This window comes from Balaenoptera ricei, chromosome 10 (assembly GCF_028023285.1).
Source record: "Balaenoptera ricei isolate mBalRic1 chromosome 10, mBalRic1.hap2, whole genome shotgun sequence".
In the NCBI taxonomy this organism is placed as follows: Eukaryota; Metazoa; Chordata; class Mammalia; order Artiodactyla; family Balaenopteridae; genus Balaenoptera; species Balaenoptera ricei.
The window spans coordinates 86,992,258-87,018,319 of record NC_082648.1 but is presented as its reverse complement, the minus strand read 5'-3'; the positions used below and the strand labels follow the sequence as shown (position 1 = coordinate 87,018,319).

At 37.3% G+C, this 26,062-nt stretch overlaps 2 protein-coding genes across 25 annotated transcripts in view; one reads left to right on the top strand and one right to left on the bottom strand.

The window, feature by feature from the left end:
• PARPBP (PARP1 binding protein) overlaps positions 1–19,230 on the bottom strand; it is a 71,835-nt gene extending 52,605 nt beyond the window's left edge. For 9 of the 24 annotated variants that reach the window (XM_059934767.1, XM_059934774.1, XM_059934776.1 and 6 more), the window contains exons 1-3: positions 19,078–19,230; positions 8,651–8,884; positions 3,325–3,432 (exon numbers count right to left, since the gene is read on the bottom strand). In XM_059934767.1, coding sequence (XP_059790750.1) covers positions 3,325–3,432; positions 8,651–8,884; positions 19,078–19,230 — 495 coding nt within the window. The remainder of the gene's footprint in view (positions 1–3,324; positions 3,433–8,650; positions 8,885–19,077) is intronic. The other 15 variants (XM_059934772.1, XM_059934779.1, XM_059934783.1 and 12 more) reach the window with 3 other exon arrangements.
• A 3,594-nt stretch (positions 19,231–22,824) lies between these two features.
• NUP37 (nucleoporin 37) overlaps positions 22,825–26,062 on the top strand; it is a 41,880-nt gene continuing 38,642 nt past the window's right edge. Inside the window, exons 1-2 of the mRNA XM_059934766.1 lie at positions 22,825–22,898; positions 24,161–24,376. Of these exons, the coding sequence (XP_059790749.1) occupies positions 24,221–24,376 (156 nt within the window). The 5' untranslated portion in view covers positions 22,825–22,898; positions 24,161–24,220. The remainder of the gene's footprint in view (positions 22,899–24,160; positions 24,377–26,062) is intronic.

Below are 26,062 nucleotides of genomic sequence, written 5' to 3'. Positions count from 1 at the left end.
TCCCCCACTATTATTGTGTCACTGTCGATTTCCTCTTTTACAGCTGTTAGCAGTTGCCTTATGTATTGAATGGCTCCTATGTTGGGTGCGTATATATTTATAATTGTTGTATCATCTTCTTGGATTGATCCCTTGATCATTATGTAGTGTCATTCCTTGTCTCTTGTAACATACTTTATTTTAAACTCTATTTTATCTGATATGAGTATTACTATTCCAGCTTTCTTTTGATTTCCATTTGCATGGAATATCTTTTTCCATCCCCTCACTTTCAGTCTGTATGTGTCCCTAGGTCTGAAGTGGGTCTCTTGTAGACAGCATATAGATGGGTCTTGTTTTTGTATCCATTCAGCAAGCCTGTGTCTTTTGGTTGGAGCATTTAATCCATTCACGTTTAAGGTAATTATCGATATGTATGTTCCTATGACCATTTTCTTAATCGTTTTGGGTTTGTTTTTGTAGCTCCTTTTCTTCTCTTGTGTTTCCCACTTAGAGAAGTTCCTTTAGCATTTGTTGTAGAGCTGGTTTGGTGGTGCTGAATTCTCTTAGCTTTTGCTTGTCTGTAAAGCTTTTGATTTCTCCATCAAATCTGAATGAGATCCTTGCTGGGTAGAGTAATCTTGATTGTAGGTTCTTCCCTTTCATCACTTTAAGTATATCATGCCACTCCCTTCTGCCTTGTAGAGTTTCTGCTGAGAAATCAGCTGTTAACCTTATGGGAGTTCCCTTGTATGTTATTTGCCGTTTTTCCCTTGCTGCTTTCAATAATTTTTCTTTGTCTTTAATTTTTGCCAATTTGATTACTATGTTTCTTGGAGTGTTTCTCCTTGGGCTTATGCTGTATGGGACTCATTGCACTTCCTGGACTTGGGTGGCTATTTCCTTTCCCATGTTAGGGAAGTTTTTGACTGTAATCTCTTCAAATATTTTCTTGGGTCCTTTCTCTCTCTCTTCTCCTTCTGGGACCCTTATAATGCGAATGTTGTTGCATTCAATGTTGTCCCAGAGGTCTTGTAGACTGTCTTCATTTCTTTTCATTCTTTTTTCTTTATTCTGTTCTGCAGCAGTGAATTCCACCCTTCTGTCTTCCAGGTCACTTATCCATTCTTGCCTCAGTTATTCTGCTATTGATTCCTTCTAGTGTATTTTTCATTTCAATTATTTTATTGTTCATCTCTGTTTGTTCTCTAATTCTTCTAGGTCTTTGTTAAACATTTCTTGCATCTTCTCAATCTTTGCCTCCATTCTTTTACCGAGGTCCTGGATCATCTTCACTATCATTATTCTGAATTCTTTTTCTGGAAGGTTGCCTATCTCCACTTCATTTAGTTGTTTTTCTGGGGTTTTATCTTTTTCCTTCATCTGGTAGATAGCGCTCTGCCTTTTCATCTTGTCTATCTTTCTATGAATGTGGTTTTTGTTCCACAGGCTGCAGGATTGTAGTTCTTCTTGCTTCTGCTGTCTGCCCTCTGGTGGATAAGGCTACCTAAGAGGCGTGTGCAAGTTTCCTGATGGGAGGGACTGATGGTGGGTAGAGCTGGATGTTGCTCTGGTGGGCAGAGCTCAGTAAAACCTTAATCTGCTTGCCTGCTGATGGGTGGGGCTGTGTCCCCTCCCCGTTGGTTGTTTGGCCTGAGGTGACCCAACACTGGAGCCTACCCGGGCTCTTTGGTGGGGCTAATGGCGGACGCTGGGAGGGCTCATGCCAAGGAGTACTTCCCAGCACTTCTGCTGCCAGTGTCCTTGTCCTCACGGTGAGACAGAGCCACCCCCCGCCTCTGCAGGAGAACCCTCAACACTAGCAGGTAGGTCTGGTTCAGTCTCTGTTGGGTCACTGCTCCTTCCCCTGGGTCCCAATGCACACACTACTTTGTGTGTGCCCTCCAAGAGTGGAGTCTCTGTTTCCCCCAGTCCTGTCGAAGTCCTGCAATCAATTCCCACTAGCCTTCAAAGTCTGATTCTCTAGGAATTCCTCCTCCCGTTGCCAGACCCCCAGGTTCTGAAGCCTGACGTGGGGCTCAGAGGCTTCACTCCAGTGGGTGGACTTCTGTGGTATAAGTGTTCTCCAGTTTGTGGGTCACCCCAGCAGGTATGGGATTTGATTTTATTGTGATTGTGCCCCTCCTACCATCTCATTGTGGCTTCTCCTTTGTCTTTGGATGTGGGGTATCCTTTTTGGTGAGTTCCAGTGTCTTCCTGTCTATGATTTTTCAGCAGTTAGTTGTGATTCCAGTGTTCTCGCAAGAGGGAGTGAGAGCACGTCCTTCTACTCCGCCATCTTGAACCAATCTCACATAACATATTTTTATATATGCTCTTTCCAGTACTCTTTACCTTTCATCTTGTGAATGGTAATTTTACTAAGAAACTTTCATAAACACAACTCCCATGGTTAGTGAGGAATTACTACATGTATTTAGGTACCTAGAATAGTGTTCAGCTGAGGTTAATTATATTAAACCAAACCTGTACTACTTTTCTGTGGTTTGTTTGGACAACAAATCCTGTTATCAGAACTCATGATGCATCAGCTATTCTACTGCAAAGAGTAGAAACAGATTTTTTAAAGAGTAGAGAACACAACATATTTCCCTAAGAATCAACCATTTAAAATGCTAACTGTGGGACCTCCTTGGTAGCACAGAGGTTAAGGATCTGCCTGCCAATGCGGGGGACACGGGTTCAAGCCCTGGTCTGGGAAGATCCCACATGCCATGCAGCAACTAAGCCCACGCACCACAACTACTGAGCCTGTGCTCTAGAGCCCGCATCCCACAACTACTGAGCCCGCGTGCCACAACTACTGCAGCCCGTGTGCCAAGAGCCCATGCTCTGCAACAAGAGAAGCCACCGCAATGAGAAGCCCACACACCGCAAGCAAGAGTAGCCCCCACTCGCCACAACTAGAGAAAGCCAGTGCGCACAGCAACAAAGACCCAACACGGCCAAAAATAAATAAATAAATAAATAAATAAATAAGCATATTACTAAATGAAAAAAAGTAAAATAAAATACTAACTGTGAAGTATACTAAATGCAAAAATTCAGAGAACTCTGGCAACCTGTACTGTCCACTACTTTTCTGATAGTTAGTGATACCTATTTTTGCACAGTGCCTGTTACCATGGCCCAAAACCATGAATAAACTGATTATTATCATGCTCTTGCCAGTCTCCAATGTACTACTCTTCACAAATTTTTTTTATTTAAGCAAATTTAAAACTTTTTAAAAATTAAAAAATAAAAAGTAACTGTAACATACAAATTCATAGTGATTTGAAGAGGATCATATCCTGCTTTTATTTACTCACAATTTAGCCATACCTTTTCATTATCCTGGTTGTGTTTACTCATTGGTGACACTGGTTCAGAAAAATCAGTTTCATCATCTACTGCATACTGTCTGCCAGACAGAAAATCCCATAGTTGACTCTGTAAGAAATAGAAGATGTTACTAACAAAATGCTACGCCAACTGTAAAAAATATTTCACACCTAGCTCTACTTAGTGTCTCTGATGTTCCAGTGTACAGCACATTACCTGGCTTCTGTTGGCAGTCCATAATATACATGGAATTAAATTTCCTAACAATCTGTTTCCAATGGCACCTGTACTCAAAGAGTTTTACAAGTTCAGGGTTAAAAGATGACCTTGGAAATTTCATCTGAGCCTTTTATTTGTATGGAAGAAAGTCTTAGCTAATGCCCACAATAAATGCTTCATTTTGGAATATACATAAGTAAATCTATTTTCCTAAGCACCACAATATTTCAAACAAAATAAGAGTTTCCATGAAAAAATAATTTATAAAGTGATATTTGCTTTCAGCCTGACACACTACTCAACATCTCCATATTATTTCATTTATTCTAAGGGACTGAAGATTATACAGGTATGTACAAACACAAACACACACACAATTCCTAATAAGTAAACTTGAAGGAAAGGGACAAACTGAATTAACAAAGCCCAGTGAGATACTGCAAAATTATAACTAAAGTAACTCACCAATATATACTCCTTAAAAAGAAATAGCATTTGCCACAATTCTACTGATATGATAGATAAGCTGGTACTCATAAAGAGTTAATCAAGAGATGAAAAAAAAAAAAAAAACAAACTAGAAAGCCTAGGATTTTGTTGTTTATAACATATACAATTTTTCAATCTCAAAATTCAAGATCACCAAAATAAGAATTTACTATTTATCAAATTTTGAATAATGGTAGTCCTCACACTTGTGGTCTTATGTTTTCAGAAGAGATGCTGAAAGCAAAGTTTTATTTTTCCATAAACACAATATTATTTTTAGAAATGGGAGAATATTACCTTCCAGTTAAAAAACGTTTTCATATTTAATTACATGCAAAGTACATTATTCTAGATCAGTTCATTGGGTGTCAAAGTATGGTCCAAGTACTTCTGAGGTCCTTAAGACCCATTCAGGGGATCTGGGAAGTCCTCCTTTTCCAACTATGTATCAATGTGAATCTGAATTTTCTTGATATACTTCAATCAAACTAACTTACCAAATAGAAGCAGACATGTGAATCCAGGTATTTTCTATCACACATGATATTAAAGATACTCATAAAAATGTAAAACAATGTCACTATTCTCACAATTTTTTTCTTTTTGGAAAATAAAGTTATTCTTCATAACATGTTATTCATATTAAAATGTAATAGGTTGAATATCAGTATTTTAATAACTGATAAACATTTTAAACATTTGTCAATTTTAATTTTTAATATGGAAAATATCAATAGATATAATCCACATAAACAAAATCTCCTTCTGGTCCTAAATAATTGTTAGTGTAAAGCGGTTCCTAGACCTCAAAGTTAGACAAGGACTCTAGATAATATAGCATAAAGCTTTCTGAGGCAAGATAAAAATCACAATATATTTGCTGTGATACACTATTAATTTCACTGATTTGTATCTTTACTGATTTGACAGGTTGTTACTCACTGTATTTTTATCCTCTTATTAATTTGGAAGATGTACAGTATTTTTCCATTCCATTAATAGTTACCTTTACTCTCCCTGTACTCAAATCAGACCCATATTTCTCTATCCTTTTTTAAAAGTGATAATGCCTGCTACTTACCTCTAACAAACTACGAAGTTTAGCAGTTTTAATTCTAAACTAGTATCAGAATCTCTCTTAGTGTAAGTCTTCCATTTTAGCTCACATATTCCCAGTCCATCCTTATCATTTTAACTGCGCATACACACTCCAAGTTTTAGTGCTCACTACCATCTTTCCCTAGATAGACCGCTGCTCCAGTTCATCTGTTTAATTATTTGTCTTTGGAAAGGTAAATGCTTCACATGAGGTATGATGATGACATTCTTTAAATTTTTGCATATCCTCACAAATCCTTCCTTAACTTGGCTGATAAATGATATCTTGGTTGAGGATGGAATTCTTAGGTCACTTTCAGGACATGCTATTTAATTTTTTGTTCTTTTTAAATAACTTGTCCTTTCTGCCAGGAAATTAAGAGTTCACGAATTTTACCAGGATATGTCTAGGTATGTGTCATTTCTCATCAATTCAGCCTGGAACTTCATAAACACTCCTTAGGAGACTCAGGAAAATATTTATTATAACAAATGTAGTTGTAACAAATATATGATTTATTTTATCATGGCCTCTTTTGCATCTGTTCTTTTTTCTCCTTCTGGAACTCCTAACGTTTATATGTTAAATCCTCTAGATCTAGCCTCCAAGTTTCTTAACTTTTCCCTCTTTGTTTCTTTATGTTTTTTACTCTGTGCTTTACTTATTGTACTTGACTTTCAGGATACTAATTTGAGTCTGAATTCATCTGTTACACTGAGAAAACTTCTTTTTTTTAATGTCTAGAAAGTCTTATGTTTAGGTATATACTTGAATTTCCTTGAGTACTTATTATTTCGCTGGATTCAATTTGCTCTCATTCCCTTCGAGCAGCTCTATTTTGTTAGGCATGTGTGTTCTTAGCTGATTCATCTTTCTGGCCACTGAGACCCCTTAGGTGACCGTTGCTTCTCTTCACTGGCTCTTTGGGGCTCAGCTGACTGTTGAGGTACATTAAGTGATGACAGTTCTACAAGTAATGTCAGTTGAAATGGTCTCTACTCCTTATGGAGCAGCAGTGGAGAAATAAGCAAGCTGCCAGTCACCTGCTTAGGCAGAAAAAAAGTCTTCTTGTGGTCTCTCAAGCCTCACCAACAGTAAGACCATCCATTCAGCTACTTCGCAGCTTCTTGAGAGTAAAGGAACCCTGGCACACCCATAGAAGGCATTTATTGACCTTCCTCATATTTCTGAGGGCCGCTAAGCTCTTCTCAGGATCTACCATTTCTGCTCCTCAGCCCAGGTCTCTGATTTTGTCCTCCAGATAATTGCTCAGTTCATGAGAGCAATCTCTGTAACAATTCTCCCTACTTAGAGTCCAGTTAGAATCCAAGGACTTCTATGCTCCCAGATGCCCATGGGCCCTGCATCCATGTTCCTCAGGAGAGGAATTATAAAAGTAGGAAACAAAGGGGAAAGGGCTATCATTCAAATTATGTTCCCAGAACTTCCCTGTCTTACCTTTATCTTAATTCCTCTTAATTCTTACCTTATTTAGGCTACAATAAATCAAAACCAAAAAAGCTTATTAGGATCATGATATTTCAGGACCCTGAAATTCAGAAATGTTTAGAACTTTCTGATACGTATCTTTAAAGATATTTTTAGCATAAATTAGGGTTACATTTAGCATATTTTTGAAAAGTCGATCTAGGGATATTTTCCTGCTCACTTTTTCCTCACTGCAAATTTCCTTTGGTAACATAAGTATCAGAGATCAAGTTGTTAGCCTTCTAAGATTTAAATGCAGAAAATTTTCTACTTCATATATTACCATCTCAGCAGTTCCCACTTCATTCCTGATGTTTTGCAAAGGAGACATATTGATATTTGGAGACAGAACTTCCTCAAATGTAGAACCTTACATATCTCACACTATAAGCTGATTCACTTAAATGAAGAAACTTATTAGAGGACTTATAGGCAAAGGATAAAATGAAAACAAAGACCTCAGGCAGATTATACTCTCACTGGCTTATCAGAAACTCATGTTTGTTGTTCCTGCAATCTAATACTTGTGTTTGATTAACCTCTCTAAATTGACTCTGTGAAAAGTAGTTAAAAATCGTCTCTACAGGTAAGCAAATAAAACATAACTAGAGAGGAATAAAAAAAACTGTCTTCACTCACAAGTGTCCTTATCATGGTGTGGGTGAGTATGTGTGGGTATGCATGTACAAGTGTGTGCGTGTATTTTGAGAAAGTTACAAAAAGGCAAAGGTTTCCATGACAGCCCAATGAGGCAAAGACAACAAACCGCCTGCCAGTATCCATTCTCCCCTTCTTCCTTAGTATCAGAGCTTTCTTTTTTCTTCTGGCATATTACTACCCAGAATAAAGACTATATTCTCCATCCTTGCTAGCATGTTGGTCTGGCCATATGACTAAGCTTTGGTTAATGAGATGGAAGCAAAAGAGCTACATCTCTTTCAAAGGAAAAGCGAGTACGGTGCTCCCTTACTACTTCCTGCTGCATGAAATGCTGATACAATGTCTGGAGCTCCAACAACTATCTTGGACCACAAATGATCTTGAGGGTAGAAGTCAAGAACTAAGATAGGAGAGCAGCCTGACAGTAAAATCCTAGGTACTATCTGATAACCATGAACTTATCATATCAGTCCTAGAGGCTAACCTTTTGACATCTGTTATAAAAGAATGAAACAAACTTCCATTGTCTTAAACAACTGTTATTGTGGAGGTTTCTATTCTAAGCAGACAAAACATTATTCTCAAGTATCAGATAGAAATATTTATAAAATATTTTAATATCTGAGGAAATCCAGTAAACATTTTCTTCTAGTATGACTACAATTATTCTTTTATTACCACTGTTTAATTACTACTTTAGTGGCACTTGGTATATGTTAAGATAAAGAAACATATTTTCAATACTTTAAAACAAACTAGATATGTTCAAATATATTCTAAAACAGTTTATCAACTATAATGTAGACAAAACGAAACTGCAAGGGATGCTACTCCATTAACTTTAAAATTTATACTCCATAAAAAAAATAAGGCAGTGAATGTGTCTGCAAAAAAAAAGGAATAGTGTATTACCTCATGTATATTGCATCATACTATCCTCATGAAATGATACTCTATCTTAGTAAAAACTATTATTAATCCATAGAAAGAGTCATAGCAATCATTTATACAATATATGCCAAATGAACAGATTCACATTAAACCGAGAAAATAAAATACAAAATCAATCCCTGACATAATTCAAAAAGAAATCACGTACTTGGTACTGATTTATTAAAAATGTTTTGATCTAATAAGTAGCTGTTCTTATATTTCAACCAAATAATAACACAAATTCAACAAAATTTACCACCAAAATATTTCTCTCAAGTAATGACTAGCTTTCAAGTAGCTAAATTTTCCATTCTTAACATGATCCAAAAAGCAAAAGCATTATCAAGTTACTATAAATGCTGATCCATCATTTAAAGTAAAAATAAATCTAGCCAAATTTTAATTTGATTAAGATAAAATTATTTTAAAAATACTTACAGGAGATATGTTCGCATAATTTTCATAATTAGAAGTCAAAACATTACATTTTTTATAAACATCAATCATATCTAACATGTTACTGTTCTTTAAGAAATCATCATAAATCTTCCTAATGTTCTCATAATGGTCAATCACTTTCATATTTTCAACTGGTAAGTTCAATTTCTCATGTAGTAAGTATTTCCAGGTCAATAAGACATCGCTGAGAGAGACTGTAAATTCTCCACTGTACTGAAAGAGATAATGCCAAAAATAAAATGATAAAGTTGGATGCTAGATATTCATTAACTTACAATTAAGATAGAAAGTACAAACTGAATTTTGTCATAGAAAAGTCTACATTGGATTCCTGTGGATTTTAAAAGAACATCAAAGTTGAGCTATGGAATAATTTTAAAACCAGATATAAAAGAAAAAGATTTTGATGATTTTTAAAAATATGAACAACTATAATAAGTTTGCACATGACAAATTTAGCAAATATAGTCATCTTATTTCCTGAACTTCACTAAATTTCTTCTACCCAAAGTGGGGAGATGGGTGAGCGGTGAACTTAAGTGCTATTGACTGGGGGAACATTTGATTCTGTTAATACTTAGTTCCTTTTAGTTCTTTTTGCTAATGTATTTTTAACCTCTTATTTAAAACTGTCATGTCATACTGAATTCCTACATATCACATTATTCCAAGTGTTAGTCTTAATGCATGAACATAAAAATTAAATTTTTAAAAATTATGTTTTATTTCATTATTATTTCAGAAAGCAAAATATCGGTGCTAAAATTTGGGGTCAGAAAAGAATTTTGAATCTTCCCTGCTCATCATCACACTAAACTATAACAAACAAGTGCTAAGAAGCCATAGTCAGGTTTCTTTCTATAAGTTGTCAGATGTTACTAATCAGGCAAAATTGTTCATTTTTTCCTCTTCTTCAATATCTACATGATAAATTATCTCAGTGGACATGTTGAAGATTTTTTTTAATTGACTGCATTCTGTTCCACTTAATATCTCAGATATTAATAATGGTGCCCTCCAAAACATGCTAGACCTAATTCAGTAAAAAAATTCTAACTACTCCTTTCTGTAGCATGAGTAACAAATATTTTTAAGTATCCACACGTGGTTTTGAGATACAGATTTTGCTGCCCTCTTCCATAGTTAATATGTTAGTAGTTTCTGCTAACACCAATATCTTTCCATTAATAGCATTTAAAAAATAGGTGCATATTTAAATAGTGCTAGTCATTGGAACTAAATTGTAACATCATCTTTAGCCAATGAAGAAGAATAGAAAGAAATCAAACAGAGCCAAATAATATATTATTTTCTACATATCTGACTCTTTCAAATCTCTGTATCTTTTATAAAGATATTTTCTAACTACTATCCAAATTTAAGACAAGGTGTCCAAACTGCCTTAAAATAATTAACTCTTTACTCAACCATATGGAGGCAACTAAGGAAATTATCTTTATTGTCCTTGGAGTAGAGACCTGTTATATAAAAATTATGAAAATTAATTACATTTCATGAAATTAGTTCAATGAACAACCAAAAGAATCAGTAACTCTCAAACACTGGACCCATAACCCAAATGTAAGACAGATTTGTAATATCTCAGCATTGCATCAAAATTGTATACTTTACTTCCCAATCTCACAAAGGTTACATACCATAAAATTTCCAAGTGGTATTTAAGTTAAATAAATCCAGTTATTTAGAGTTTCAAAACTAAATTGTGTTATCTCAAAAATTCCTAAAAATTATTTTGGTATAACATCCTTCATGTTAAAAATAAATTAAGATTTTGCCTAATATAAATGTACAAATCTCATCCCAATGACTATAACTAGTTAAAGTAAAACTATACAAGCTCTTGATCTTGTGAGAAAAGGTTTTGACTAGATTAACAGTGTTTATACTGGGATTATAAAAACATTTTAAATCCAAATAAAAATGCACTCCAAATATCAGTTTTCATGATCAGGTGCCCACCATGACAGCGTAATCTGTTATTCAAACCAGTAACAACTGATTGAGAGGGTCTGCGGTCAAATCAGAAAATGTTTTGCTAGGAAAACATGCCAGCTGGCTAATATCAGAAGGAAGTTCAAAATGTTCAATGCTTTAGTTCTCTGATGGACATAAGAAGGATTGTATTTCACAAGAATAAAATGAGAAAAATGGAGAGCTACGTTTTATCAGAGCACTTGTACTTTTTACATTTTACCAAAGTTACTTTTATAATTATTCAAAATTTTAAATAAACTTTACATTTTTAACTAACTGGAATTCTTGTTATGGAAAGAGAAAAGATAACAGGTTTACTTAAGAGCATTAATTGGCTGTGTGACCTTGAGTAAGATACTGAAATCCCTCTGAGTCAGCTTCCTTGGTTATAAAGTAAGACTGTACAGATTAAATAACACCTGATAAATGTTAGGTAATCAAAACTGTCAGTTTCCTTTCTCTTTTCTTATTCAAAGTAAAATAATTATTTGTTTGTTGGGGGAAGGGTGGTAGATAAATGTAATACAATTTTAAAAACAGTTTCTTCTTATTTGTTATGTCACTGTTGGATCATTTTCAAATCTGACAGTCAGCTACAGGTGCTGTGATTGCTTCCTATGAAGCTATAAAATTAATAGCTTTGTTTCATCCAAAGGACCATTTGTAATGTTCTTAAGGCTACTTAAGGTGAATAATAGCCTTAATAACATAATGGCCAGACAAATTAAAACTATGAAGCCAATTCCGAAGAAAAGAAAGGCTAAAATTTTATTTGCAATGTAGTAATGAAGTTATACATATTTGCCACATAACGAAGTTAATAATCCTCAGTGAATCTATAATAGGTTAAATCTTTAGCGGTATTAAAACTGCTAGAGAGGTGTTGTATTATTTAAGCTAAAACATCCCCCCACCTAAGAAAATATTCCAAGACCCTAAAACTCAAAAGTTATTTTCTTTTCTCCCCACTAAATCAGTTAAGAAAACAAGCACACCAATAAACAGACTAACAACTCTACCAGGTATTCAAAGGTTTCATTGTAGTCAAATGTTATTGTAAGGACTATTACTTTAGGGACCTATGTTCTCAAACTTCAGAGAATTAAAAACCTAAATAGAGCTCAAAGCAGAGGGTGGAAAATATAGGTGAAGGATATATACAACCAACTCTACCTTTTTATTACTGTCTGCTACTTATGAATGCACCTGTAGGCAAGTGTATGTTGTTTCACATTGCCAAGTGACTTGAAGTCTGAGCAGAGATGGGGATGCCTGAGCTGACTCTGTACATGAAGAGTTAAAGTAAAACTGACCCACAACCCACCATCTCCACTGCACACGTGCATGCATATACACATGAACTTGGAAAAGTTTAGTTGCAATTCATCTTTCCTCTTCTTTCCCACCCAGAATCTGAATTTTCACAGTGAATTAAGTGAATTAACAAGTAGAAAATTAACAAGTAGAAAGAGATACTGGGGCTTCCCTGGTGGCGCAGTGGTTGAGAATCTGCCTGCCAGTGCAGGGGACACGGGTTCGAGCCCTGGTCTGGGAAGATCCCACATGCCGCGGAGCAACTAGGCCCGTGAGCCACAACTACTGAGCCTGCGCGTCTGGAGCCTGTGCTCCGCAACAAGAGAGGCCGCGATAGTGAGAGGCCCGCGCATCGCGATGAAGAGTGGCCCCCACTTGCCACAACTAGAGAAAGCTCTCGCACAGAAACGAAGACCCAACACAGCCATAAATTAATTAATTAATTAATTTTAAAAAAATAGTAAGGTTATAAAAAAAAAAAAAAAGAGATACTGAGTGAATGCTACACAGACAAATACTGAAGAAAAAGTGACGTATTGAATATTTCAGTATGTCAAAATTTTTACAATGAGAACTAAATTTTCTTCAGGGTATATTTCACTTAGCTTGTGGATATATTTTTTTAATTATTCATAAACAAACAAACAAAGGAGGTGATTTGAACATGGTCTGTTTGATTCCAGAACAATAGTCCTCAACCACTATTCAATAATGATTCTTAATAATTTCACTTTCTCTCTCTCCTTATTTTCTAGTGCATGGTCACCAAGGTTTAACCTTCAGCTAGACCATTCCATTATACAATATCCTCATAATCTATTATTTACCTTAGTACCATTTCTTCAGATTACTAAAGAAGGACAGAATTTTTAAAAAATGCTCAGGCAGTAAAACTGGCAAGACTTGAAAATGAATTACAAAGGGGAGCAAAGGAAAGAGACCCTATGATGATCCTTAGGTATCTAGCTTCAGTGACTGACTGTGGAAGGTAAGGTAGGTAAGTTGAGGAAGCAAACAATGTGATCTACTTTTAAAAATTGATGTGGAGACAGTAATCAAGGTAAAATGTCCAGTGAGTACTTGACCATACCAGAGTAGGACTCAGTAGAGAGGTCTAGCATATGAATACTGGTGAAACAGGGAATATATCCAGTGAAAGTGGGTAAACGGAGCACACTGGAAGATATCAACAAAGTGTATAACAAGAGAGTATCTAAAATATATGTAGAACTCTTTCAAAGAGTGAGAAAGAGACAAAAATAAGTCGACAGTAAAATAAGCATAGAAAATGAATAGACAGTTTAAGAAAAGGATACCTAAATGGTCAGATAAGAATTTTAAAAGGTGCTAAATGCTCTAGCTAGCAGAAAAATCAAAATGAAGTATCACTTTTTTTCTTTTCTAATGAAGTTTGATAACACCTAATATGGAGAGAAATAAGAAAATGGTACTCTCCTACACTGTTGACATAAATGTCAATTCTAACAGCCAAGTTGAAGAGCAGTATGGAAGTATCAAGGCAAATTAAAGATGTATCTACTATATCACCCACTGAGTATGGGGCTTAGATTACCTCTTGCTCAGTGCACAGACATCTCATTTCAGTGCAAAACTGTAATACCAAACAACTTCAAACAACCCAAAAGTCCATCTACGAATAAAATGTAACTGTCACACAAAGGATGACTGTTAAAATGAATAAATCGTATCAAATTTTCTGTCTATCAGTACCTAACGAAGTCCTGAAAACAATGTTGGATGATAAAAACAAGACGCAGAAAAATGTATACCATTTGTTATAATTTTAAACAGACACGCTAACAGTGCAATTTGTACAACTGGATATACAGAGAAGCCCCTCCTGGTATAAAATACCTAAAATTACAGGAGAAAATAGGAAAACTTTTATTAAGCATGACTGAATTGTCCATAAGAGAAGAGAAATTACAAAAGGCAAAAGCAGTGAAAAAGTGCCAATGCAGAAGGGTAAGCAAATGGCAGGGTCTGTGTTTCCCTGGTGTCTACCACTCCCTGGCATTTAAGAACCTGATTTTTATGAACTCTGAGCACAAGGTTTAGGAGACAAAGCTGACCATAAGAAGGCAGGAAGCTGGATCAGAAACATTCCTTGCCCACCTGCCATATAAAGCCAAAAGCCCCTAAAGGTCAACACTCTTACTGTGTCCGCTAGAACAAAATCTGCCCAGCAGAAGGTGATGGTAGAGATACTTGCTGGTGAAGAGATTTCTGAAGCAGTCTCAGCATTGTGCTTACCTCTCTGGGTAATCTTCACTTAGATTTTTGCCTAATACTTAGTTTCTGCTGAGATAGGGGAAACCAGTCATCTACCTTGGCAGAAAATTGGGGGTTTATTCCCTGGACTGGGTAAAATAGTCTCTGGACTGAAGAATCCAGTTGAGGAAGAGAACCCAAATGAAAATCATAGGAATCACATGACATTTTATATTCTAAATTTTGACACACTTTTCAGGCACCCATCAAATAGGCAGCTCAACTTTACACCCTTCATGCAGGAGGAAAGAAGACTGTTATCCGAGGAAACTGTTCCAAAAGGGATATCCTAAAGATATGAACATCAAAGCTTCCCCAACCAAATGGCCCAGTAAGATCAGGTTGACAAGCCCTAACCCTGCACAAAGAGCTTCCAATAAACATTTTAGTGCTCCACTTAAATATAGGTGGATGGCCAAGGATCACCATGAAGGAAGTCTCTAATCAGAAGAAAGGAAGTCCTTCCCAAATAAAACTAACAAAAACAAGGAACTTGGAGGAAACACATTATGCAAGAAGATGAAAACCTCAACAAAATATTATTAGTAGTCTCAAAGGAGAAAATATTAGACCCAGGAAGCAAGAACAGTATGACATTATAAAAAGAGAACAAAAAAGGGCTCTTAGAAATAAAGAGGACATTAGCAGAAAATCTAATAATTATCTCACAATTAAGCTAAAAAACTATTAAATGTTGAATCTTTGACTATTGGTTGAAAGAAAAGTAAAACAAGGTGAATGGATAAATAAACTGATACATCCATATAACGGAATATCATGCACTGCTAAAAAGAAATGAGCTATCACACCATGAAAAGACACAGAAGAACCTTAAATGCATATTACTAAATGAAAGAAGTCAATCTGAAAAGGCTACATACTATGTTCCAACTATGTGACACTCTGAAAAAGGCAGAACTATGGTGACAGTAAAAAGATCAGTGGTTTCCAGGGACTGGGGAGAGGGAAAGATGAATAGTAGAGCACAGAGGGTTTTTAGGGCAGTGAAACTATCCCATACATACTATAATGGTGGACATATATCATTATACATGTCAAAACCCACAGAATGTACAACACCAAGAGTGTTTAGGGGTAAAGATTCAGGATGTCTGCTACTTACTATCATATGGTTCCTATAGAATAATAATAATATGCATGTATATATATATGTTTACATGTAATACATATATGTGATATTTATATTTATATACACATATGAAATATTAAAAGAATAATGATGCAAATGTGGCAAAATGTTAATAATTAATGAATCTAAGTGAAGGGCATACAGGAGTTCAGTGTACTATTCTTGTCACTTTTCTAGAAGTTTAACATTTTTTTCAAAATAAAAAGTCAAAAAAGTGCTACTTCCATTTTTTTTTAACATACCTATGTAAAATTTATCTTTAGCAATATTGTGATTAAAAACAAGGAACAGACAAATTGTACATGTAACCACGACTGTCCCCCTCTTCCCCCTTCAGCTACACGGGCCCTTTTGCATTTTCTCAAATTCTATCTGCAGTCTGGAGCCAATGTGCAGTCTTCAGCCATGGGGCCTCTGCATATGCAGTTTCTCCATCCTCATCTTGGCCCCCACTCCCTTGCCTAATTAACCCCTTTCCCTCCTTTAGGGCTCAGCTTTATCTCTCTGACCAGGTCAGCTCCCTGGTCAAATAGCATCATAAACTTCTTTTTTTTTTTAATTAATTTATTTTATTTATTCATTTTTTTTTGGCTGCATTGGGTCTTCGTTACTGCGCGCAGGCTTTCTCTAGTTGAGGCGAGCAGGGGCTACTCTTCATGGCAGTGCACAGGCTTTTCATTGCAGTGGCTTCTCTTGTTGTGGAGCACGGGGTCTAGGCGTGTGGGCTTCAGTAGCTGTGGCACATGGGCTCAGTCGTTGTGGCTCACAGGCTCTAGAGCGCAGGCTCAGTAGTTATGGCGCACAGGCTTAGTTGCTCCGTGGCATGTGGGATCTTCCCAGACCAGGGCTCGATCCCATGTCCCCTGCATTGGCAGGCGGATTCTTAACGACTGAGCCACCAGGGAATCCCCAAACCTCTTCTGATAGCTTTAATTTTACACTTATTTGTATTACTCTCTACTTAACGTCTGTCTCACCTATTAGGCAATAAGCTTCACAAAGGCAAGAGACATGTCAAGTTTTGGTCACCATTCTAACCCAACACTTATCACAATGCCTGGCACATAGTAGAAGCTGAAAAAAAGAAATCTGGGGCTTCCCTGGTGGTGCATTGGTTAAGAATCCGCCTGCCAACACAGGGGACACGGGTTCGAGCCCTGGTCCGGGAAGATCCCACATGCCGCAGAGCAACTAAGCCCATGCGCCACAACTACTGAGCATGCGCTCTAGAGCCCGTGAGCCGCAACTACTGAGCTCACGTGCCACAACTACTGAAGACTGTGCGCCTAGAGCCCGTGCTCCACAACAAGAGAAGCCACTGCAATGAGAAGCCCCTGCACCGCAACAAAGAGTAGCCCCTGCTTGCCACAGCTAGAGAAAGCCTGTGCACAGCAATGAAGATCAAAGGCAGCCAAAAATAAAATAAATAAAATAAATAAATTTATTAAAAAAAAAAAAGAAATCTGGGGCAAGGAGGAAGAAAGGGAAGAAATTAACATGTATATAGACAGCTAAACAGTTGTACTGGCCTCCTTGCTATGCCTTGAACATGCCAGGCATTTTCTACCTCAGGGCCCTTGCATCTGCTGTTCCCTTTGCTTGGCAGTCCCTTCCCACAAAAATTTCCACAACTCTTCCTTCTTCCCCTCTTTCAAATCTTTGTTCAGATGGCATCATCTTGATGAGGCCTTCCTTGACTACCCTATTCCAAATCGCAAGAACTCTCCCACCCCAAACTCTAAACACTCCTTAGTAGCATCTCTATTTTATTTTCCTCTGCAGCACTTATTATGACCTAAAATGCTAAATATCTTATTTATTAGAGAATTATCTGTCTCTCCTCACTAGAAGATAAATCCCATAAGAGCAGGTATTTCTTTCAGTGCTATATTCCTAGAATATATATATTCTTAGAATAAAGTTATTCTAAGAACTTAATAAATGTGTGGAAAGAATAACTGACTACCTAAGATAGAATTTTGTCAAAATTTTTCTATGTTCAAAATTTATCTTAATATACATTGTTTTAAATATGCAAAACAAGCAAACTATCCACACTTAGGAAAAACTATCTCTTGTTTTAAGATTATAGAATTCCTAATTTTCAGGTGTTAAATTATTCTTCCTTTTTCAAAATGATGGTTCTAGTCACTATTTTTTCTCAATGGCTTTATGTGCTAACATGAGAAATGTTCAAATCTGGCAATATCCAATTTGGGGGGAAATTTTATTGGTATATGAAATCTAAAAGTCTGGGAACTAGTGACATATAGGATTAAAATAATTCAGCAGGGACTTCCCTGGCAGTCCAGTAGTTAAGACTCCACGCTTCCAATGCAGGGGGCACGGCTTCGATCCCTAGTTGGGGAACTAAGATCCCACATGCTGCGTGGCACAGTCAAAAAAAAAAAAAAATCATCAGAATGCCATTTCACTATCTAGCCCAACAGACCTATTGAAACCATTCCACCTTTCAAAAATCTTCTTCTCTAGTCAAGACAGTCTCCTTACCATTTTCAAACCATCATGATTTTAATCCCCCTGTATGCTTCCTCTGAACTGACTTTCCCCTTCCTTCATCGCTTCTTTAAATTCTTCCCATCCAAAGACTTCCCTCCTTTAAGTATATTATGTAAAATCCAAGAAGGCTTTCCTTACCACTCCAGCCTACATTCATCCTTCTCTCATCTGAATGCCTCTAGCCCCTTAGGTAGAGCTTATTCCAAACACTGGTTTGGCCCAAGCCAACTGTGTAAGAATCACTTCAGATTAAAAAAAGATTAAAAGGTTAAAAAAAAGACAATTTCCAGGGTCTCAGTGCAGATTAGGAAAATCAGTGTCCAAGACTGGGGTACAGAAGCCAGTATTTTTTAAAAGCACTCCCAAATGATTCTGCTTCACAGCCTGGCTTAGGAATAATTAATCTATACCACAGAGCCTGAAATTAGTCATAAAATACTTGGATTAAATAAACATTATTGGGCTTCCCTGGTGGCGCAGTGGTTGAGAATCTGCCTGCTAATGCAGGGGACACGGGTTCGACCCCTGGTCTGGAAAGATCCCACATGCCGCGGAGCAACTAGGCCCGTGAGCCACAATTACTGAGCCTGCGCATCTGAAGCCTGTGCTCTGCAACAAGAGAGGCCACGATAGTGAGAGTCCCGCGCACCGCAATGAAGAGTGGCCCCTGCTTGCCGCAACTAGAAGAAGCCCTCACACAGAAACGAAGACCTAACACAGCCAAATAAATAAATAAATAAATAAATAAATAATTTTTAAAAAAATAAATAAATAACATTATTTATGTGTGCTTTCTAGAACTTTTCAGGGAAGAAGTCTTATCAAATAAAAATAATTTTTAACCATAATAATCATAATAGTTGTATGTTTACCTTAAGATTTTAAATTAAATATCAAATGTGCATGTCCCATGTCAAATTATACATATAAAAGTCTTAATTTTGAAACAAATCATTTCAAATCTAATTGTAATATCTTGACAAATATATGCAGAGGCATTTGTGAATACAGTATATTGATATTATCATAGGAGAGCATATACTGCAAAGAAATTAATGTAATTAAGTTTATTCAAATGGGCAGCAAACAAAATTCACTTAAAAAAAAAAAGTTAACCTAAATACAGTCTACTAACCTGTTTGTTGTTCTCTGCCATGGAAAGCTGCAATGCCAAGAGCATGGAGTCTGCACCACATACAGTAGTTCTCTCAGAGTTACAAAAAGTGTGCCAGTTCCTTCTGAACTCTTTAATCATATCCAAGACAGACTTCCGATTAAGCACAGCCATCCTCTTAAAGTAAGACAGAAGGCAATGTTAAAAAGCCTTATTTTAATTGGAAATTGATATTTAACATGTATAAGGAAGAAGAGTTACAGAAAAATAAATAGTGAACAAGAGGTCATTTCATATTTACTAAGATTGCTTTTAATTAAATTTAGGAAAACAGAATGATACAATTTCTGCCCAATCGTATTTTCCTCTCCTCTAGTTTTCTTAAGCCAAATCTTTGAAAATAACAAAATCCAATCTTCAATCTGAAAATTCATACAAAACAGATAAATGCAAATCCTGCAAACATAATTGTACACACAAACATAGCTAATTAAAGCTGTATTTTTAAAAATACATATTTTGAGATAGATGGTAACATCTATGGTAGAATGCAAAAACAAAAAATTTCCTCCCATCCCTATATTGTCCCAAAAGGGATGGTCTATTTTCCACCCCTTTGAATCTGGGTCAGCCTTGTGACTTGATTTGACCAATAGAATGTGGCAAGAATGACATCATGGGAGTTCCGAGCCTAGATCTAGTTCCAAAAGGCCCATGCAGAAAAGAGTTAATATAGCAGGCCTGACTACTACCCTTTGAAAAGCCTGCTTATAGGGTTGGCCCTTGGTTGGCATCTGGGAACTTAGATTTCAGGACGATTTCCTGTAAGAATGGTTCACTGTGCCTAAACTATTTGTATAAATAATATAGCTTATGCTGAACATACGCTTTTCTTTTGAGTATAGAATTTGGGAACATAGAGGATACCTACATGTTCAGACCCCAGTAGAATCCCTGGGCACTGAATCTCTAAAGAGCTTCCCTGACAGATAATATTTCATGTGTTGTCGTAACTTGTTGCTGGTAGAATTAAGTATATCCTGTGCGACTCCACTAAGAGAAGACTTTTGGAGGCTTGTGCCTGATCTCCCCTGGACTTCACCCCATGTATCAATACCTTCTCCCTTTGCTGATTTTGCTTGGCATCAGTACAACTATATGCTGAGTCCCCTGAGTCCTCTTAGCAAATTATTCAACCTGAGGCGATCTTGGGGACCTCCTGACACAGGCCTTGCAGTTTTAGCTCTTACTCTCTTGCTACTCTCAGAATGACATATGAAGAAGTGCCAGTTAGCCTGCGGGAAAGGCCATATGGAGGAGAACCAAGGCACTCCAGGTGACAACCAATACCAACTCAAAGATATGTGAGTGAGGCTATCTTAGATTATCTAGACCCAATCAACCTGCCAGATGAAATACAGCACCATAAGTGATCCTAGGCAAGACCGGCAGAACCACATAACTAAGTCCAGCCCAAATCGCTGATCCACAAAATCATAAACATTTTAAATCGTTGTTGTTTTAAAGCCACTAAATTTCAGAGTGCTTTGCTACACAGCAATAGATAACCAATACAGTAATAGCTAATATTTAGAAGCTTTCTTGGTGCCAGATATTTTCAAAAGCTTAATATTTATTACCTTATTCAATCTTCACAGGAGTCCTATGAAGAAGGTCTATTATTATCCTCATTTTACATCTGAAGAAAGCAATACCCTATGCCACTCAGCTAGCAAATGGCGAAATAGACCTAAATCCAAGATGCCGAAGTCCAAAAGCTGTGCTCTTAAATCACTATATTACATAACTTCTCCTGATAGACAAAGGCCTTTCAAAATAATTGGATGTAGTTCCAATGTTTTATATACTCAAGCCTATATGAGGCAGCCAATTCCTTTCTCTGAGCGTACAGACATGCCTCTAAACCTTTTTTTCCCTACTTCCTTTTAAGTACCCCAGTCTCCAACACAGTCACATGCCATTATCTTATTTGGGGTATTTTACTGTACACATTCCCATTTACTTACTCCTCTGTTATCTTTTTCTTCTTCTTTTATGTGGCATAAACAGAATCCAGGATGTTTACCAGGTATCTTGGGTTTGTATGATCAAAAAAATGGGCATGCGCCATTTACAAAATAATAATTTATAGATATAATCAGTGATGCAATTTAAAGATACAGGTAGAAGACTATAAATTAAAATATCTATAAAACTATATATCCTAGTAAATAATAAAATTCTCTTCAAAATATCCCCTTCATCTCTTAAAAGAAAAAAAACGTAAAGTGAAGAAATAAAGCTTCAGTGATATGACTAGTTTGCCTAAAATCAATCTTCAGTAGTAAATTATTTACTGGTATTATTTGAAGATACTATGAGTTCAGATTGCTAATAATGAAGACTGATCTGCAATTAGACTGTTCTGAATTCTGGCTCCACCACTTACAAGCTGTGAGACCTTCTCCAAGTTATGTCACCTCTCCCTGTCTCAGCTTCCTTGTACTGTACTGAAGATGAAAATAATAATACTCCTATCTCATAGGGTTTTGTGAAAAGTAAATGACATAAATACAAGGTAAGCTTTTACAACTATGCCTGGCACATGTAAAAGTGAATCTCATCGAAGGGTCAGCATACTTTTGGAAAGGTTCAAATAGTAAACTTTTGAGGCGTTCAGGCCATCGGATCTCTTACAACTACTCAACTTGACCTTGCAGTGTGAAACTAGCCACAGACAATACATAAACAAATGAGTATAGCCGGGCTTCAGCAAAACTTTACAGAAACTGAAATTTGAATATCATAATAATTTTCACATGTCACAAAATATTATTCTTCTCTTGATTTTTTTTTTTTCAACCATCCAAACATGTAAAAGCCATTCTTAGCTCAGGAACTGTCTGCACAAAAACAGGTAGTGCCACTAGTTTGCCAAGCTTGGTCTAGCCTCAACTCTTCCAGTAGCTAGCTGGCTGTGTGAGCCCAGACAATAAGCCTTACACCTGACTGCCTAGGTAGAGATATAATACTTTCCACAAATCAATGAGACAACGAATATGCAAGCATTCTGAATGTCAGGCTGAACTATACAAAAAGCTCTGATGAGCCTAAATTTCTTCACCTGTAAAACGGTGAAGATTATCTCCTACCTCATAAAATTAGGAGACGTTAGTGAGGCAAGTAAATAATCCACCTAGTGCCGGGCACTTAGTAGATGCTCAATAAAAAAAAAAATGGGCGTCGTTGCTGTTCACGGTCAGAATGCAGGTCCTAACAGTTCCTTGGGAGGATATAACAGGGAGAGGGCGAAAGCAGCGGAATTGTAGTCTACGTACGTTTTAGGATTGGAACCCTGGTTTCCTGCCTAACTAATGAATCTAAGTAGGGCTCTGTGAGCCTTATTCTTCCAGTCAGCAGATGATCCCTCAGGACCTTTCAGCTCCATCACTGGAACCTACGAACTCTGTTCAACACCCCCAGACCAAACCAGGCCCCAGTGCAAAGACACTGCACAAATAATATCGTAGACGGTCACATCGCTCTCTGCTGTTACCGAAAAACCCCCTCACAAGCCGCGCTTGAATCACCACTTAAAGTGTGGCAGGCGGGCGAAGAGGAGGCGACACTCACCTGGCTCGGGGGAGAACCGGGAGGTGCAGACTCGCCTGAAGAAAGCTCCAGCCCGACTGCTGAGAGTGACCGCGGGTTTACATTTTAAATCTCGCGGGAGGGTCGGGGAGCCAATCGCAGCTCCCGCCCTCTGACCCGGAAGCAGAAGTGGCGCGCAGCAGCCCCTGGCGAAGATTAGCTCACCTCTAGCTGTTTCCAGACGCCCTCAGGTGCGTATCGCGCGTGAGCCCAAGGGGCAGCTCCTCTGTGCTTCCGGCCGCCCCGCGCCTCTACTCTATCTCTGGGAGTTCCTCCTCTCCCCGGGCCGTTCCCCACCCCTCTTCCCTCCGACCTCGGGCTCCGGGAGGTGGTAGCGGGGTCTCGCGGGACTTGCCTGGCACCGGGAGCGGTGTCGGGGCTCTGCCGGGACTTCTCTTGTTCCCTCCCTCCTCTGTCTTAGCAGTTTTAGAGGGGCAAGTCCAGCCCGCCTTGTACAGTGAGACCCTGAGACTGTAATTAGACTGAGCACTACTTTAATGAGCAATTAGGGACCGAGTTTCCGGATCTGGAATCTTTTGCACTTCCCACACCGATATCTTACCTGTTGGTCACCCTTAACAATTTTCAGTCCCCTTAAGGTTACTAGTTTATAGATTCCCGAGGTGGAACTCATCTCATATGATTCTCAGTAAATACTCATCAGGTATTTGATGTGTTTGTTATCGAGCCCAGATGTTTTCAGGACAACTCCTGCCGTCCAATTAAAAAAGCAAAACAACAACAACAAAAACTGATCTCTTTAGAATCCGTAAGTCTCATCTGGGAATGCTACTTCCAGAATGCCCACCAGCCCATGAAACGTTAGTTGAAGTTTTGTGCCTGGCCTTATGAATATTATTTTTGTATCCCATGTCGGCACTCCTTCCTCCAGATCGTATATTTTGTATCTGCTTATATTATAGCACTTTTCACACTGAATCATAAATAACCCTGGATTGTGAGCTCCTTCAAGGCAGGAGTCTGTGTTTTTCTTCTCTAGTACTGGTGTCCAACACTTAGGAAGGTCTCAAATTCTGGCTCCTCTTATGAGCGTGGAAAGCTAGTTAACCATCTAAAGTCTCGATTTCTTCATCTGTAAAATGGGGATCAGAGTTAGCACCTCCCTCTTAGGCTTGTGCAAGTATTAGACGTGATAATGTCAGTAAAATACTTAACGTGACACCTGCAAATAGTGCTCCATGAATTTTAACTATCATTAATTTTTTATGAATATATTTACTATTAATGTGATTCCGTCTTTAAGTACTCACTGTATCTTTTAAACAATCTAAACAGAATTTTGTGGTGACTTATTCTGCAAGTATCATTCACAAAGTATATGAATAAGTAATTTTTTTTTGATCTGCCTGTAGTCACATCCTTATTTTGATTAATTGTGTAAAGTAATCCTTTGATGGTTTCTGTCTAACTGCTTCTGTGCTGTAATCCACAGTTTCGTGCCCTTGTCCAATAGAAGGCTATTTTTACAGCTGCACGAGTTCTGCCATCCAGGATGAAGCAAGATGCCACAAGAAATGCTGCCTACATTGTGGATTGCGAAGATTATGTGCATGTGGTAGAATTCAATCCCTTTGAGAGTGGGGATTCAGGAAACCTAATTGCATATGGTGGCAATAATTTCGTGGTCATTGGCACATGTACATTTCAGGTTAGTGTACAAAACTGCAGTGAATGACAGTGAAGATATTTCACTGATAAGAAAACTTATACAAACTTTGGTAAACTTTGGCTAAACTTTAAAAGTATATTGAGTTTGAATGTTTAAAAAAAAAATGATATGAAGAACTACTGAGAAAGACATTCCCAGTAATATATACCTGATACTTGTGCAAACATTGACTAAGTAGTGAAAAAGAATATAGTTGACCCTTGAACAACATGGGTTTGAACTGCATGGTTCACTTATACATGGACTTTTTTCAATAGTAAATATTAGGATACAATAGGATCTTAAGTTAGTTGAATCTGCAAATGCCAAGGAGCTGCCCACAGGGAGGGCCTAGTGCAAGTTATAATAGGATTTTCGACTGCGAGGAAGGTCATCGCCCTAACTCCTGTTGTTGTTCAGGGGCAAGCCTATGTATATAAGGCTTCTCTTGTGCCTCGTGATTAGAAATGGAATATTCTGGTAATTGAAGTTTATGATTAACTGAACATACGTACAGGGAAAAATATCAATTCGATGAGATCTGATTAATTACTAAATCCAGCTTTTCTATTGATACATTTCAGTTTAACATAGGAAACAAGCTAGTATTGAGAGCTTAAAAAACAATCCTCCAGGAGATTTTATAGCTCTGATGATATTCAGCTTTCCTATTAATATGCTGTCATACTTTTTATACATCTAGAGTAAACAAAGTGTGAGATCATACTCATTGAACAGTCACTTTAACATAGTCATTAAGACAAGACAATGACTCTGGAGCCAAAATGGCTAGGTTTTTACTCCTTCCTGGCTTTACCTCTTAATAGCTATATGGCCTTGAACAGGTACTTAACCTCGCTTCTATAAAAATGAGGAAAATAATACACTGGACCCTTGAACAGCGCAGAGGTGAAGGGTGCCAATGAGTGCGGTCAAAATCCAGGTGTAACTATAGTACCCTGGTTCTTCATACGTGGATTCAACCAACAGCTGATCATATAATCCTATAGTATGTATGTACTGAAAAAAATCTGCATGTAAGTGGATCTGCACAGTTCAAACTCATGTTGTTCAAGGGTCAACTGCACTTAATAGGGTTTTGTGAGAATGTTATGAGTTAGCATGTACAGTTCCTGGAAGGCATCTGACACATTTAATACATATGTATGTTTTAGCTATCATTGATTTGGTCATCGGTGACACTCAGGCACAACCCCATATTTAATGGTGTGGTGCACACCATCTTTTCTCACAAGAAAGCTAGTTCTACATGTAAGAGAGACTTTGAACAATGAGAGGTCAACCCTCAGGAATCTCTGGTTAATCCTTTGTTTATTAGAATGTTATTCATGGAACACTATTTCCAAAATTGAGGTTAATCAATGAGGTAATTTGACAGAGACCAATTTTCAAAGATTTAAACTTTATCACCAAAGTGATGTTATAAACATTGTAAATATTATTTCCTCTTTTACTGAGAAGGCAGTTCGGTATCTTACAGTATTTTGACATCATAAATGCAGTTTAGCATTTTACAGTGCAATAAATGTATTAGGTTATACATAATTAAACTGTGTGTATATTTATCCTAAAGAGAAAGTATGAATTAAAAGCTTCAGTTTGTTGGTGTCTGCGTAGAATACAAAAGCTCTTACATTATCCCATGTTGTCTCTTAGGGTTGGGGT